At 47.2% G+C, this 17,217-nt stretch overlaps 1 protein-coding gene across 2 annotated transcripts in view; it reads left to right on the top strand.

Moving 5' to 3' along the window:
• The window catches only part of LOC124988806 (cytidine monophosphate-N-acetylneuraminic acid hydroxylase), a 59,042-nt gene that overhangs the window by 11,519 nt on the left and 30,306 nt on the right, over nucleotides 1-17,217 (top strand). For both annotated transcript variants that reach the window (XM_047558580.1, XM_047558579.1), the window contains exons 4-9: nucleotides 6,536-6,645; nucleotides 8,148-8,338; nucleotides 11,186-11,333; nucleotides 11,667-11,748; nucleotides 12,558-12,695; nucleotides 14,513-14,648. In XM_047558580.1, coding sequence (XP_047414536.1) covers nucleotides 6,536-6,645; nucleotides 8,148-8,338; nucleotides 11,186-11,333; nucleotides 11,667-11,748; nucleotides 12,558-12,695; nucleotides 14,513-14,648 — 805 coding nt within the window. The remainder of the gene's footprint in view (nucleotides 1-6,535; nucleotides 6,646-8,147; nucleotides 8,339-11,185; nucleotides 11,334-11,666; nucleotides 11,749-12,557; nucleotides 12,696-14,512; nucleotides 14,649-17,217) is intronic.

Genomic DNA, 17,217 nt, shown 5'->3' with positions numbered 1-17,217 from the left:
ATTTGAGCTGCGTGACCATATACATGTTTTTAAAGTATGTTCACGTTAAATACTAACATATAATTTATTTAGACCTTTCTCTGCTGGAATTTAAGCTGCTCATAGTTTTTTTTTTTTTTTTCTATCAAAAATAAAAGTGGTGACTTTGTGCATAAGAGCTTCTCTGCATTTGGTGGTGTTGACGTGAAGTCGTTGAGTTACTGGCAAAAGGAGATGGTTAATTAAGTCTCCTCCATCCATGTGACAATTCCTTCCCCTCTGCCTGTAACTGGCTTCAATGAATTAATAATAGACTAAATGTGAAAGGCCAGAGGAGAAATCCAGGAAGACATCTCTGTGGTCTGGAGATGGTGCGGCACCTCTTGCCTCTTCAGACAGTAGCTAAATTTCAACAAATATAATGCCATCAATACCTAGGGCTTCTGGCTAAGGAAGGGCAGCGTGGATAAAACACTGAGATACGTGTGACAGATATTATTTCACAATACCCAGAACCAACAAAAGATTAATACCTGGCAGATGATAGGAAGTGGTTCCCGTTGACAGAGACAGGAAATGCAATGTAAGAAGGGAAGGAAGGATAGGGACAAGCATTCCACAGAGGAACCCACAGACAATGAAACATAAAAATATTTACCAAACTCATAAATCAGAAAACTACAAATTAATTAGTAACCAGAAAACTACAAGAGAGACAAGGAGATATTCCTTTACAGCTTTTGACTGGCCAAACAGTTAGAAACTAAGATGGTGCCAGACGTTTTCAGCGATGTAAAGATGCTGAAGCATCTGGCGGGCCCCGGCTGGTGCAGCCATTCTAGAATGTGTCTGACAGTGATTGATCAGACGAGGATCCATCAATCCCACTTCTGTTTATATCCCAAGAAACTCTGCTGTGGCAGGAGTGGGTAGGTCAATGAGGTGGGCACAGGCACCCTGGAATGCCCCCCATGGTGAGGAGGGAGCGCATGGTGTGCACCTTGACCCTTGGACCTGAGCATCAGAGGGTCTAGTGAAGTCGAGTGAGAGGTGACTGGAGACCCACACCAGGTGTACAACCCGACAGCACAACACCCAAGGCAAAGCACATTCTGCACAAATACCAGAATGGCACCCCGTAAAGCAGTGAAATGAGATGAAGGGAGTAAATAAAAAAGAGAGCAGCCTCTGCATGGACCAAATGCCCCATGAGTGGAAAAGCTCGGTGCACACAGCCCTTCTGCTTAGAGACCTGAGTGAGCGAGCCAGGCATCGCCCAGTCTCCATTATGGACTGCATCGCCGTCCACTCTTCTGAACAGATGAAGTTTTGCTCCTGGCAAACGTGGTGCGAGCAGACTCTTCTCCCCACTCTCCCTAGCGTTGGGGCATTCCTGGTGTTTAGACTTCTCTCATTTTTTCCAGTGCGGGGTTTGAACCCAGGGCCTTGGGTGCTAGGCCAGCACCCTACCATTGGGCTACATCCCCAGTCCTCAGACTCTTCCCATTTGAGGCAAAAATTTTATCTTGTTATTTTTACTTACATCTGTCTAACAAATGTGACGCTAATAGTTTGCTTAACTATCCCTTAGCAAAATGTGCTTGCCATGTTGCTTTGGTGCTGAACATTTTCATTTTACATGTGTGTTTGTTTAGATTTTCCATTGAGATTATTTCCATTGCTGTTAAACTTGAAAGCTCTCCCTGGGCGTTTATTTCATCCTATGCTTTCCAGATGGGGTTGCATTCCTTTGTCTTCAGTTACCTGGAACGCTTAGCTCACCAACCAAGGGACATGATTTGTCAGACAGACAGCCCGTCTGCGAGACCCTCGGTAGCACACACTTATTGAGCAGCTGCACAATCGAGGATCTACTTTTTAGTGATTCTAATGCCAATAATCAATTATTTTATTATTATGGTTTTATAATGTGTTTTGTTCTAGTTCATCTTTATTATTCTTCCTTAATAAAGAGGTTAGGGAATATCATTTGTTTGTTTTTCTGGAAATTAAATTATTATTTAAATGACAGATTTCACCACTATGCAAGATCAAAATAAGGATATCACTTTCTCGCCACTTTATAGAGATAGAGAGTTGAGTATAAGCAGTTTATCTTTCTACAAGCAGAATAAAGACTTTTGTGGTATTTGCTTCAGAACAATAGTTAAGAGTTTCAGGCTCTTAATTTCTTTGCATCTTTTAAGGAAGAAAATCAGGAAGAAGGAAAGTCCTTGTGAATGGTATCAGGTTTTGGAGGGTGTCCCCAATACCCTTGTGTTTTCCAGCTGGCCGCCGCCGGTTAGGTAGGTTTGTTTGCTCTGTAATGAATACTCTTTTTAACTCTGTTCATTTCTTAAAGTGTCAAATAATCACCATAACCATGTTAGTATTTTAAATGCCTGCTCTGTGCCAGGCAAGGCACTAGACACTTTGGGATTCGCTATCTCATTTGATCCCCACAACAGCCACGTGAAGTGTGTGTCCTAATTCCTATGCTGGTGCCCAGAGCACAGGCAGGTCAAGGTGGCCAGGGCAAGGGCAGGAAGACTGAGCCGCTCCACCTGCTGAGCCCTCTCACCAGCCTGGTTGGGGCCTCTCTGCCGCCAGACCCGTCGAGAAGGCAGAGGGTCCAGGTGCCCTTGGTGTGGTCTGCTGGAGTCCACTCCTGGGGCAGCGTGGACAGGTGAGGGAAGGGAACGTGGAGGTGTGGATAGCAGGGACCCGGGGGCTCTGGGGGACACTTTCTGACCCTTAAAGTGCCTGGGAGAAGAGGACAAGGAATGTACTTTATTTCTAGCTCCCATGGAGACACCCTTGTTTTAGACTTCTTGACTTAAGGTGTCAGTCTGGGCAGGCGCAGCACCTCGAGCCGGCTGTGCAGCCCAGGACCGTCTGGGGACGTGAGGTGCTCAGACCACTCATCAATCAATGCACAACACTTAAGGGAATCCCTGTGGTCCCCGCATGGCTGCTGGCACACCGTCCCTCGACCAGCAGAAGGATCCCGCTCTCTTGAGCACACAGCTCTGGAGGAGAGACGATCACGAGCCGACATCAGTGAGGATAAGACAAGAGGAAAACGGGAGAGCAGGAGGCCAGGGAGGGGCGGGAGCCCTGGGGCTGGCGGCAGGCCCACGGTGAGGGGAGCGTCCACAGGAGATCCAGCCTCTGGGTCTGCAGCACGGGAGGCTGGCCGGGGTTGGGATCAGCTGAATCCTCCAAACCAGGTAGTAGAGGAGATTCTGCATGTTCCCAGCACATAGGATAATAAGGGCTCAAGGCGACGAATATGCCAATCACCTCACCTGATAGTGTGCGTTCGTGTATTTACATTTTACATCTATGAATGTTACATCATATCCTGTAGATATATCAATTACTATGTGACAGTTATATATATGATTCATTAAATATATTCATTATATATATATATGTAGAGAGAGAGAGAGAGAGAGGAGAGGAGGGGAGCGAGGGAAGGAAAGGGGGAGGAAGACTCTCTCTGATAAGGTGACGTGTGGTCCCAGGGAAGCCAGAGGCTGAGCAGGGTTGGGGCGGGGAGTCTTCCAGGCAGATCTGGTCACTGATCTGGTCATTTGTCAGGGCAGAGGGGGAGAACATAACTCGGGAGGGGCAGGGGGAGGAGAAAAAGCTTTTAGAGAAGGTACATTTTTATATTCTCAATCCTCTCCTTGGTGTGGTCCCTCAAATGACCTAGAAAACTTGGAAGTTTGACAGACAAATCTTCTTTCTCCACAACTGAGACAAATTCTAAAGTGCGCCATTTTTTAATTTTATGGTCATTTTTACTTCCGTTTCTTCCATAGGCAGTTTTTTCAAAGTGAGTGTGGTTAGCATTGGTTGGAAAGGTGTGGGTGAAAACGTCTTTACATGCTTTGAGGGCATTGCAAAGCACATGGCGTCAAGGACAGGGTGGAGATGCCTTTTTCCCATTTTTAGATTTGTTCTAATTAGTCATATATGACGGTAGAAAGCACTGACACATCATACACAAATGGAGTATAGCTTCTTATTCTTCTGGCTGTACATGATGTAGAATTACACCAGTCATGCAGTCATATATGTACACAGGGTAATAATGTCTGATTCACTCTACTGTCCTTTCTACTCCCAAGCCCCCTTCCCTCCCTTCTGCCTAATTCAAAGTACCTCTATTCTTCCCTAGCCTCCTCTTATTATGAATTAGCATTTGCATATCAGAGAAAACACTTGGCTTTAGTTTTTTGGGATTGGCTTATCTCACTTAGTATCATATTCTCCAACTCCATCCATTTACCTGCAAATGCCATAATTTCATTCTTCTTTAAGGCTGAGTAATATTCCATTATGTATATGTACCACATTTCCTTTATCCATTCATCTGTTGAAGGACACCTGGGTTGGTTCCACAGTTCAGCTATTGTAAATTGAGCTGCTATAAACATTGATGTTGCTGCATCACTGTAGTATGCTGATTTTAAGTCCTTTGGGTAGAAATAGAAGAGTGGGATAGCTAGGTCAAATGGTGGTTCCATTCCAAGTTCTCTGAGGAATCTCCACACTGCTTTCCATAAAGGTTGCACCATACTGCAGTCCCACCAGCAATGTACAAGTGTACCTTTTTCCCCACATCCTCACTGACACTTATTGTTCTTTGTATTCTTGATAATTGCCATTCTGACTGGAGTGAGATGAAATTTGAGGGTAGTTTTGATTTGCATTTCTCTAACTGCTAGATATTTTGAACAATTTTTATATATTTGTTCATTAATTGTATTTCTTCTGTGAAGTGTCTGTCAATAACCCATTTATTGATTGGGTTATTTGGTTTTTTTGGTATTAAGTTTTTTGAGTTCTCTATATTTCCTGGAGATTAGTGCTCTATCTGAGGTGCATGTGGTAAAGATTTTCTCCCAATCTGTAGACTTTCTCTTCATGTTATTGATTGTTTCCTTTGCTGGGAAGAAGCTTTTTAATTTGAATCCATCCCTTTTATTGATTCTTGATTTAGGAGTCTTGTTAAGGACGTCAGGTGGACATGGTGAAGATTTGGGCCTGCTTTTTCTTCGGCTAGGCGCAGGTCTCTGTTCTAGTGCTGACTTTGGCCACTGCGAGTTGAGTCTCCTGCCGGGTGAGGTGGGGTCCAATCTCATGCTGCTACCTGTGGCTTTCTGGTTTTCCCGGCACCGTTTGTGGAGTGGCTGTCTTTCGGGACGCCCTTTTGACAGGACCTGCCCTGGTCTCAGCCTGCGTGTGCCCTGGGAGAGCACGGATGGAATTGCCACTGTTTATCAGGATCAGTCCTCCTATCCCTGGAAGTGGCTGGGGTGTGGGAAACCAGGTGCCTTGCTGGGTGGGGGAGCGAGTCCCTGCCCGGCTGCCCCGTGCCCGTGGCTCCGACACCTCGGGGACTGTCCCTGTGCTCTGCCTCCCTCCCGCCCGTCCTCCGCGCTGTCACGGGGTCTCACTCAGACGACCTCTGACTTCACGGCTTTCTTGCTGCCTCAGCAGGGTGGCTTCTGGCTGTATGGCAGAGAAAGTCCCAGTGACAGCCGCCTGGTCCTGCGCGCTGTCCTCGCATGGCAGCAGGGTGCCCAGCTGGTCTTGCGGCCAGGTGCAGCCGTTCCACAGCTGACCCTGGGGACAGCTTCCCCTCTGCTGTGCTTTGTCCCTCTTAGTAGGTGGCTCTTCTCCTCCGTCTCCCCCAGTGGCTCCTGTTCCTAGAGGCACAGCCACCATGTCCCCAGAGGGGAAAGGTGAAGGGCCGCCAGGGCAGGTCCCCAGAGTTCGCTCCTCTTGGTCAGGAAGGAAGGTGTCCCTGCAAGTCTCGCGCTGGGGCTCCAGGCCGCTGGCCCTGGCCGGAGCGGGGCAGACCCCGCGACTGCGCGGGCGCAGGGAGCCCAGCGGCATTCCACAGCGACACAGGCCGCGGTGAGGAAGAGCAGGGTGGCCTGTGTCCCCACATGACTGCAGCTCTCACTGCATGACTCCTCCTGCTCCGAGACAAAACCCAAACCGCCTGGCCTGGCGCCTGGGGTCCTGCAGGCTCCCGCTGGTCACTCCACCTGGTCGGCCGACTCGCAGGCCGCCAATCGCCAGGCGCCCTGTGAGCTGAGACCCCTCCTCCCCTGCACAGCCCCGCGCACTGGGCCGGCGCCTGTCCTCACATCTCCTCAGTTCCCTTGTCCCCAGAAACCCTCTCTCGGGGCTGGAGGGGGCCGCAGGGGGCTCTTGCCAGTGGGTGGGCGTTTCTCCTGCGCACTCGGTGATGCCGGGTCTGGCCCTCCCTCTCTCATTGCGAGGAAGCCATGGGTGTGGCCGTGCCACGTGTCCCACGCCACAGGTCTTCGGGCTCCGAACCGTGAAGAGAGGGTTTTCTCAAGCTGTCCTCTCAGCCGATGTTGTTCGACCCAGTGAATTCTGTTTAATTTTCCTTTGATTATTTGTTTTATTTTATTTTGCTACTCTGTGCACTTGGACCACACATTTCTATTTCAGTAATACTTTTTAAGTTATTTTTGGTTAATAATCCAGATTTGTTTCTCTTTGGTTCCAGTTGTTGAAATGGATGAAAATAGTGGACTTTTACTTCTAGAACTAAATCCTCCTAACCCCTGGGATTCAGATCCCAGGTCTCCTGAAGATTTGGCTTTCGGGGAAGTGCAGGTAAGGAAACATTAAAATTATAGGATTCTTAGAAATAAAATGACAATATCCTTCATATATATTCAGGGGGAAAAAAACAAAACTTCAGAACAGGTCCCAAAGGAGAGTCATGCAAAGCTACTGGAGGAAACTCAGAAATTACTCTGGATGCCAGGTCATGGTCAGATAGAATGGTGTATTCGTCTGTTTTCTGTTGCTGTAACAAAGCATGCTAGCTGGGTACTTTATAAAGAAAAAAGACTGACCCACGGTTCTGGAGGTCCCACAGCCTGGAGCTGGCCTCTGCTCGGCTCTGGTGAGGCCTTTGTGGTGGAATGGCAGGCATCACAGGGGCAGGGGACCTGCAGGAGTGGCAAGAGACACTTCTGCAGAAGGTGCCGTCTGCTCCCGACAGCATGTGCTCCAGGCAGCTGGACTGACCCTGCACTGAGCCCCTCCAAGGGCGAGGCCTCCCCAGACCCTGCCACATTGACATCAAGCTTGCTGCACAGGAGCCTGCGGGGGACACACCACATCCAAGGCACGGCAGGGACCAGTTGTGTACTTCCACATCCTGCCTCAGATCTTTCACAAACCTTCTGAAGTGTTGTTCCAGATTTAGAAGCTGGATTTCTTCAGAGGAAACATTAGTTTGGGAAAGACAGTCATAAACTCGTTTCTCTGTGTGTTTGGAAATGTGGGTATCTGTGAGCAGTTACTTTTTGAAGAAAAAGAAAAAAAGAGAAGGACCCCAGATGGACATAATTCAAGCTCATTCGACTCCTGTCCGCGCCTCACCTGCTCCGTTGGCCTTGGGGCTGGAGTTCCTGTTACCTTATCTGACTTTTGTGGCAGGTGGAGGCCAGGGTAGGAGGAACGGGCTCGGTATTCCCCAGTCTGTGCTGGTCTGCGAGTCACCGTGTAGGAGGAACGGGCTCGGTATTCCCCAGTCTGTGCTGGTCTGCGAGTCACTGTGTACAACCATCCCCAGAGGACTGTGGCATCCTGCAGGGTGAGCTCACAGGTGACCGAGAGCAGAAGGCCAGACAGGCCTCTCGATGACGGTTCATCCAGGCTGCGTGGCTATGCCCACCTGCACCCCCATCAGACATCATTCGTTCATGCCCCTGTTCACGGCCACTCTGGTGCTTAAATCCCCAAAACGCCTGCCACAACACCTTAGGGACTATGCTTTGAAGGACCGTCACAAAAGATACTCATAGTGCAGGTCGCACATATGTGTTAGGAGTTAATTTAAATAGAGTGAATGTGGGTTAATCAATTGGTTCCACACCTAAAACCCAAGACAAGAACCTCTGTTCTGAGACAGTGAGGGTCTGTGCTGGAACTGTGTTCTCCTTCAGGCTCCTGCTGAGCGGCCGTTGAGCTCCAGACTTTGCCTGACCTTGCCTGGGAACAAAGTTCTCCCACCCGAGCGAGTGGTCCGTGAACCAGCAGAACTTTCCACTTCTTTCTGTGACCAGTACTGACTCATTAATAGGAATCTCACTCTCTTCTGACAGATAACATATCTCACGCACGCCTGCATGGACCTCAAGCTGGGCGACAAGAGGATGGTGTTTGACCCTTGGTTAACGGGTCCTGCCTTTGCCCGAGGATGGTGGTTGCTACATGAGCCTCCGTCAGACTGGCTGGAGAGGCTGTGTAAAGCAGACCTGATCTACATCAGCCACATGCACTCAGACCACCTGAGGTAAGGACCCTGACACCACCTCGGGGCCAGCACTGAAGCTGGAAGGAAGAATGGAGCACTAATGAGACAAACATTTGCACGCGCATAGCAGTTTCAACTTAAAAAGTGCCTCCGTGCTTGGCACCCGTGGGAATGAGGAAGAGTCATTGTGGGAAGGAGGCCGGGGTTGGCAGATCCCTCTTTTGCCACCCTCAGATCATGTGGTGTGAGTCTAGGCTTAAGGTCAGCAGGATTGAGCTTTGGGTGTTTGGTTTTTCCCCTCAGTTCAATATTTACAACAGGAATGAGCACACTTTCTTTTTTTATTTTTATTTTTTAAATATAAAGAGCCAGTGTAAATATTTTAGGTTCTGCAAACCATGTAATCAGCATTGTAACGAACTCAACTTTACCATTATAATACAAAGCAGCCACAGACAATCCTGAGGGGAAACGACTGTTCCAATAAAACTTCATGGATAATGACATTAGCATATCATATAATTTTTATGAATCATATATTATTATTGTCCCTTTGGTTGTCTTTACAATCATCTAAAAGGGTAACAACTGACTTCAGCTTACAAGTTACACAAAAGCAAAGACCAGGCCAGACTTGGCTTCCTAGGCTGGCTTGCCAGGCCCTGGGCTACAGCTGCCCAGGGCTCCCGTGGACTCAGGAAGCCCGAGTCAAACCCAGGTCACACTTTGCTGAAACCAGAGCACCGGGGATCCCGCAGACACCTCTCTAACCGGGCGGTCACAAGGAGGGAGGAGAGAGAAACCACTCACACTGGTGAACCAGCTGTTACCAGAGGACGGAGGGCCATCTCCCAGGTCCTCAGCAGAACTGTGGGGTCCTGCCTGGTCATCCTGGTCTGTTCATCACCTTTTTCTCAGTTGCCATTAGAAACGCATAGCCATGCCCACAACATTCTACGAAGGCAACGTCACCTTCTCCTGCCTGACAGAGCCACGTGAATGTCCACAGTTAGGGTTAACAAATTGGTTGTTGGTTGACTGGCTCCTTGCTGTTCTTTTCTGTAGCAGATGGGAACTAACTATAAGGCACGAATATGCTTTGATTTGTTATTTGTTAAAGGCAGTAGTTTAAATTTTTTAATTAACTGATTTAGTAACAAATTACCTGCTTCTTATCTGATCACAGCCCCCTAGAGTGTAGAGGTACCGTGGTTCAAGAAAACCTACTAATCTACTGTCTGATACCTTTGTCTCACACAAGTTCCCGGAACCAACTTTGCATATCTTTAGGCTTATGAGACCCTGGGTTCTTACGCTGTAGAGGGACCTGAGGTTTGTGGTACAATTTTGTATCATTTGTTATGGTACCATGATAACAATATCATGTGTAAGAGGCAATGGTTTTATAGTGTCTGCTATAAAATATAATTGCCTAAAATTCAAACAAGAATATTCTCTGGGGATGCCCTGAAATTTAGGGGAATGGGTAAGAACTTGTAATGTCATCTAACCAAGTTATTCTTCAACCACTGGCCTGAAAATCAATTTAGGTTAGCTCCAGGGTTTGTGTGGGCTCAGTTGCCACGCACTAAGACCCCAGGTTTCCACTACAGTACCACAACACCTGTTGCTAAGAATCGATCACTGAAAAGTTGCTGAAGCTTGTGATTTTTACTCCTTTGAGTCTGTTTCCTCTATAGATCCTTTTCGACTCTTTCCTAATCAACTAGTAAGTATTGAGGTCATTTGCCCCCAATCCTAACAGTTTGATCTTTACTTATTGAATAAGACCTCCCTGAATCACAAAAACAAGGGAAAAGTTCAGTGTATTCTAGCGAATAATCTTCATTTAAAGAACACCTGCCAGTTCTTCCCCTGCTGGACAGCTTTCAACAGTGCTAGAATGTGAGCATTATGAGTACAGTGGACACGTGCTAACGTGTAGATTTTGCTCACACTTTGGTTATGATTATGTATTTTATTTCACCTGACATTATACTCTGCTTGTGAGCTTGATTCTTAAACTGGAGAGAACATTCTCTAACATTGGACCTGCCTTCTAAAAGAAGCACCAGGTTTAGAATTTTAAAAAAATGCAAATTTGAGTACCAATGCACTACTTGCAAGTTATTTCTGAAGATGTTTTCTCATCTACAAATACAAACAACCTCTGAGTTCTTTGTGAGAATCAAATAAAATGTGGGGAAGTGCCCAGCATGTGTGCACATTTGAAATACTATAGGCAACTGGGCATTCATTATTCATCTCCCTACCATACCCCGCAGTGGTACACAATGACCTCACAGATCAACAAGCACAGTCAGTGAAGACCCACTTCATGTTTGTAGTGTTCAAAAACACTTGAGGGATTGATTACGTACTGAGCTGTGATCACTACAAGTGTCGAAAGGAGTTTTCCTGTGTTAAATTTGACTGTCTTGCCCGTCTGGTAACTTGGGCTCTCCTTAAGGATAAAGAATTCTGCCTGTCAAAGTGTGGTCATCAGCCTTGGGAGGTGGACACACTGGCACCCAGGTGGTGGTACCTCCGGGACCCTTGGTCCTGTATGTGCCTGTGTCCTCTCTTGCCCTGGGACCTGCTGTCTGGAACCTGGAGGTCTGTGTCCGCCATCAGTCTCCGCAGCAGACCTTCTGCTAGAACCACCCACATGGTGCATGCTCATCCTAAAGAGGAAGCACAGTCTCCTGGAAACGCTCCTCACCCTTTTAATCAGCCCTGAGCAGAGATGCTTCTCTGGTCTCTTGTGGAGCTGTTTTTCAATCCCTTGCTTTTCAGTTGACAAGTTGGTTTCAGGAACTAACAGTCTCTTACACTAGACAATCCTGTTTTTTCCGTCTTTCAACTTTTCCATCTCTCTGATCCTAGTTACCCCACACTACAGAAGCTTTCTGAGAGAAGACCAGATGTTCCCATTTATGTTGGCGACACGGAAAGACCTGTGTTTTGGAATCTGAACCATAGTGGGGTCCAGTTGACTAATATCAACGTGGTGCCATTTGGAGTGTGGCAGCAGGTCAGAGACCCGTTTCCTTTCTGAACTCTCCATTTGTGCTTTCTGAGGTTGACTTTAAATGAGGCGATGTTGTGGACCTGGGCTGGCTAAATACAACCTTCATGTAAGCTTCAAATACTGGAGGTACCCGTCCTGAGTGAAAGGTGATTTCTCTCCATTGACAACAGCACAACCCTATAAGACAGGCTAAGGAATCCCATTCCAAATAAGGGGCTTTTAAAAATAAATTTAAGGTCTGATTGACCAGTCTTTCCAGAAGTGACAGCCTTCTCAAATATTGAATTAAAGCCCAAACTGATATACACAGTTGTTGGTTTTATTGTTAAATTCCAGGTAGACAAAAATCTTCGATTCATGATCTTGATGGATGGCGTTCATCCTGAGATGGACACTTGCATTATTGTGGAGTACAAAGGTACTTTCTTATCCTCAGCAGCTTTGAAAAGTGAAAATACCCTGGGTAGGAAAGATGGTAGTAGTTGCCTGTAGATTTGTCCTGTGTTCTTCTTCTTTTTCTGTATCTTGATTATCAGAGGATATAGTATATCTTTGTTTTAGAAAAGTGTTCAGTAGTTCATAAATTCTTTCCAGAGAACAAATTACCAATAATGCAATGTGCATATGGCAGGGATGAAGATTTTTTCTACTGGGCAATCAATATTTTATATTTTATAGTAATTCTTACAGTAATCCTACATTCTATAATTATTCTTCAGAACTATCTTTCATGAATAAATCTCTTTAGTTACTTTCATCTTGAAATTTCATTAGGAAATCCAATCGTATACTTTGGACTTTCTTATGAGAACATGACCTTCCTTCCCTGATAATCACTTAAGTATGAACTTTGCATAGAATTTGCAAAAGATAGGGGGGTTCAAGTTGATCTGGTCATTCTTTCTTCTTTGTATCCTTCTGGCTCCTCTGGAGAGAGTGGTTGAGAAGAGCAACCCGTCTGTGACCCAGAGTGGAATGAATCTAATTGTTTTCACGAGACACCAGAATCTACCCAGTCAAATGGGATGCATTCATTCACTTGAAAATTCAGAATATGCTACTGAAGACTTTCTATTTTGCCATCTTCCTCTGTTTTTTTCCTTGAACATAACCAGTTCTATAGTAAAATAAGTTGGATTGTAGAGGGTGCCTAGAAGACTTTGCTGGTGTGGGAACTCAAGCTGTGCTGCTTGAGATCTCACCTGATCGCGTGTTGTCTCTCCGCAGGTCACAAGATACTCAACACAGTGGACTGCACCAGACCCAATGGAGGAAGGCTGCCCATGAACACTGCTCTAATGATGAGTGATTTTGCTGGAGGAGCATCAGGCTTCCCAATGACCTTCAGCGGTGGGAAATTCACTGGTAATACTTTATAACAACTTGATACCAAACATCAGGCATGGCCCTTTGCTCCATTACGTGAGAATAAATGCCAAAATAATGCAGATGTAGTTCCTCCCTGCAAGACACTTACAACCTTCCAGGGAAACTAGACTTGCAAACCACATATATTACAAACTGACATTTCCAGCTCCGAGCCTGATGCTGGTACATGAAGGAAACACCAAGACTGGGAAGCACAGCAGGAGGAGCGACGGGGAAGACTGAGCGGGTTTTCTGGAGTAGACCTGATGGGGAAGCATGGGGCCGTGTGGGGATGGAAACCCAGGCGCCAATGCCCTTGGAATGCGACGCGGAGCAGGTCGTGGGCAGCTCAGGATGGCATGTCCTGTTGGTCCTGTGTGAAGTTCAGCAGGAAGGGGCACAGACAGAGGGGGCCCTTTAAAGTGTGGGGTCCATTACAGAAGCCCTTCTGCTCAGGGGCCTCTAAGGACAGTGCATATCCTTCATTTAGGTGTCCTGGACACCAGCATGTAAGCACTCAGGGCTTCTGATTGATAGATCACAATGTTTAGTAACGGTCCCTGTCTAACAAGGCCGCAGAAAATGCCCTCCTTGCAGAATGCAGTAGCCTCTGCCTTGCACCTGCTTCCTTCGGGAGGTCAGCCTTCCCTGCCTGCAGGAGCGCATGATTGGGGAAGACGGGGGAGCCTTCTGGGGAGGCCAGGTGCTCGCTCAGGGTCAGCCAGCACAGCCTGTCGTGGGTCAGTGTGTGCAGGCATCAGCCTCTAAAAGGACCCGAAGAGACAGAAATGCTCACAGTGCTTCTCTCTGGGTTACGGGTAGCTGCTCTTTTCTCTTACACCCTTTTCTTTGTCAAATTTCATGGCAATGACCGTAGTAATGGCTCCCTGGCCCTTTGCCCTGCACACTGGGGTCCTGCCTGATTCTCTGCCATCTTCGAGGCCTGCCCTCTGCCAGCTGCCCTGGCCTGCCTCTGTCCTCAGACTCAGCTCTCCAGCGCCCTCCTGCCCGGGCTTTGCATTCACTCTTTCCCCTGCCAGGGTCCTCCTGCCCACAAACTGCATCCAAGTCTCAGCTGCCATCAGTTCCCTGACCATCCAGCCTGAAGGTGACCCTCCTTCCCACCCACCTGCCCCAGACTTCCTCCATCCTAGAGCCCAGTTTTAATTTCTTCCTAGCACTCACTCTTTGCAAAGACTTTTCCTTTTTGCTTCTCTCACTAGAGCAGATGCTCCCTGAGAGCAGGCACCTGCCTGGTCTTGTTCACTACTGTCTTCCCGGTGCCTCGAACCACTTCTGGTCCATAGTAGGCGCACAGTAAATATTGGTGGAGAGATTGAATTAGTGAATGACAACCTCGTGAAGTACATCAGGGTTCCACTCACAGAGGAGGAAGCACACATTGACAAGTTAGTAGTTTAACCCAATGTTGCACAACCTGTCCCTGGTGGGGCAGGACCTTGATCCTAAGCCTGATTCCACATTTACGCTCTTAATTGCTGTGCACTATAAAGTCATGACAATTGGCTTCACTTTCATAATACACTGGGGTGATGATCATTTGTGTGTTAGCAAAAGTTAGATTTATAGTGTCTTTAAAATGTGCTCGCACGCAAGGTGTGACTGTACATGCTGACCTGTGTATTTGGCAAGGGTCCAAAAAGTACCCCGAGCCAGGAGAGAGCCCAGAGCCTCAGAGCTTTACTCCGTGTCTGCCTTGCTTGGCAGTGCTTCTTCTGAACAGCTCCAACCTACATCTGCTTTTCTGTGATTTCTGAACAGAGGAGACTCTAACCCAAATACTGTCATTGCAGAGGAGTGGAAAGCCCAGTTCATTAAAACAGAGAGGAAGAAGCTGCTGAACTACAAGGCTCAGCTGGTGAAAGACCTGCAACCCCGAATCTATTGTCCCTTTGCTGGGTATTTTGTGGAATCCCACCCCTCAGACAAGTAAGGCTGGACACTTCATACAGTTTTACACACAAGTTCACAAGTGCTGGAGTGAGTGGCTGCTGGGAATGCCAAGGGAGGGGGAGAAAGGGGTGGGAGCCCTGAACCTGTTAAACAGCTGCGGGGGACAGAGAGCACGGCTTAGAAGACACCAGAGTGAACTCAGATGGGGAATCCCCGAGGTCCCCCAGGGAGAGGAAGGCATTTACCAAGTGCATGCTGGGAGGTGAGCAGGGACTGTAGCCAAGCCATTGAATTAGCCTCCTAAGGGCACTGCAAAGCAGGTGGTATTGTGCGTTCCGCAGACCGGGAGTCTGAACAGAGGCAGGGGTGTGCCCCAGTCACCTGTTGGAGGCATGGCGTCAAGAAGCACTCCCTGGTCTGCCTGGCTCCAGAGGTTTCTCTGTGCCCACTGATCTCAGAATAGAATCGGGTCATGAGGTCATGTCCTCATATTCTGGGAATGTGATGTGATTTTTCTTGAGGCAATATAAATTCTTCAAATGCTACCAACATCACCAATTTATGGAAAGATGGAATTTGCCGATCTCATGCATTTTGCCAGAGTACGATGGTTAAGTCGGACAAGAACTATACTACTGTTTCGATTCAGGATTCCTGAAGCAAAAGAAATGCTTGGCAAATATTCAGGAATCAAGGACAAAATCAGGCAGTGCAGTTGTGTTTTCTTGGCAGAATCGCAACGCTTACGGAAAGGCTTGATTTGGGCTGTAGTGAAAGGAGAGGCCCCGGTGGCTTGGTCTTGTACGTTCTGTGCTAGTTGCCTAGGGCTGCTGTTTAGAGCTCCCCACGTACTGTAGGGTAGCCTAGGACACCAAAACAAGTTGTCTCACAGGTATAGAGCTGAGACTTCTGAAGTCCAGGGGTGGCTGGGCCTCTGCCATTGCTAGGTGGAGCTACTCCAGGCTTCTGTGACGCTGTCTGCAGGTGGCCTTGCTCTGTGTGTCTCAGTGCTATAAGGGTCCTGGTTGTGCAGGACCAAGGTCCACCATCACGGCCTCATCATACCTAAACCATCTCTGTGGAGGGTCTACCTCCACAGAAGGGTCAGCTCTGAAGGACTTGGGGTTAGTACGCCAACATATCTGTTTAGAAGGAAAGCAATTCAACCCATAATGAGTTTTTGTGTTAAAATGGAAACTTGCCATGACACAAATCAATAATTATGGCTTTCCATATTTTTTCTACAATAAATGTGCAGTTTTATTTTAATTCGACAGCATTACAGTTCACTGAAAAATTGCAAGTAGAATTTGAAGAATGTTGTTTGTGTTGATAATTTAGAGCTGCTTAACAATTTATGTAATGTTCCTTTGAAGTCCACATTAATATTAACAAGTTGCTACAAAAGTTTGTGAACTTACTAAATTTGGATAGACATAGTTCTTTGTTGTTTGTTTGTCTATTTGTGCACTGAGGATTGAGCCCAGAGATACTCTACCACTGATCTGCATCCCTGGCTTTTTATTTTTTATTTTGAGACAGTGTCTCATGAAGTTACTGAGACAGCCTCAAACTTACATTCCTCTTGCCTCACTCCCCAAGTCGCCAGGATTATGGATGTGGGCAGCATGTCCCGCAGATAGACACAGTTTTGAAGCTAGATATGCTTTTTCTTCAAAATCAAATTAATTCTTCTAAAGAAACAAATCAGTTTTGTCCATTAGATTTGAATATTACATGAAGAAGAATTTTTGATACTTAATTCTGTTATTAGAAAAATTTAAGATCATTATTGGCCATTTGCCTGCCTCTCACCTGTCCATCACCTGCCTTACACCAATCCATCACCCAACGCACAAGGTTCACCTTCCGATCATCCGACAACAGTCAGCAAACTGATCACTGACCACCAGTGGAGCACCAGCTGCCTGCTGTTGCCTGGAAGTTCACTGTGACAGTACCTACAGGTTTGGTTACATATGGCTGCCGCCATTTTGAGACAACAGCCAGGCCCCTTAGGACCCCTGACCAGACTGACTTAGCCCAATCACAAGGATCCCTCAGCCCCACCAATCACTCCCTGCCTCTGGGACCCTCACATCGACTGACTGCTCTGTGCTGCCAGGACCCCCAGACCAACTGACTGCGCCCTATCACCGGGACCCCAGACCGACTGATTGCACCCGGCCTCCAGGATCCCACAACCACACCAAACACACCCAACCTCCAGGACCCCTGCCTGACCAACTGCACCCCGCCTCCAAGACCTCCAGCTGACCACGGTCACACCCTGAGCTGCAGATCCCCATTTGCCAACACATTTGAAAGCCAGAGCAGCAATCTTGGATAATCCTGGAAGCCATAGCTCCGATCTTTAGGTGGGGAAAACCCATCCTGAGACGCCTGCTGGAGACTTGAAGCTCATTGTCAGGTACCTCTCTTGCATCAGGCTACTGAACTCTGGGAGGTGTCATTACTATATGACTATTATACGGTAGATTTTCATTTTTCTCCTTATTGAAAAATTTTAAGTTTTTATTTCTTTACTTTTCTTCCTCTCTTTTCCTTTTGTTTACCTGTTCCCTCAGGTCTCTTTCTCCCTATT

Source organism: Sciurus carolinensis, chromosome 7, assembly GCF_902686445.1.
Source record: "Sciurus carolinensis chromosome 7, mSciCar1.2, whole genome shotgun sequence".
Lineage (NCBI taxonomy): Eukaryota > Metazoa > Chordata > Mammalia > Rodentia > Sciuridae > Sciurus > Sciurus carolinensis.
Note: the sequence above shows the minus strand (reverse complement) of the source record. Positions and strands in the feature narration are given on the sequence as shown.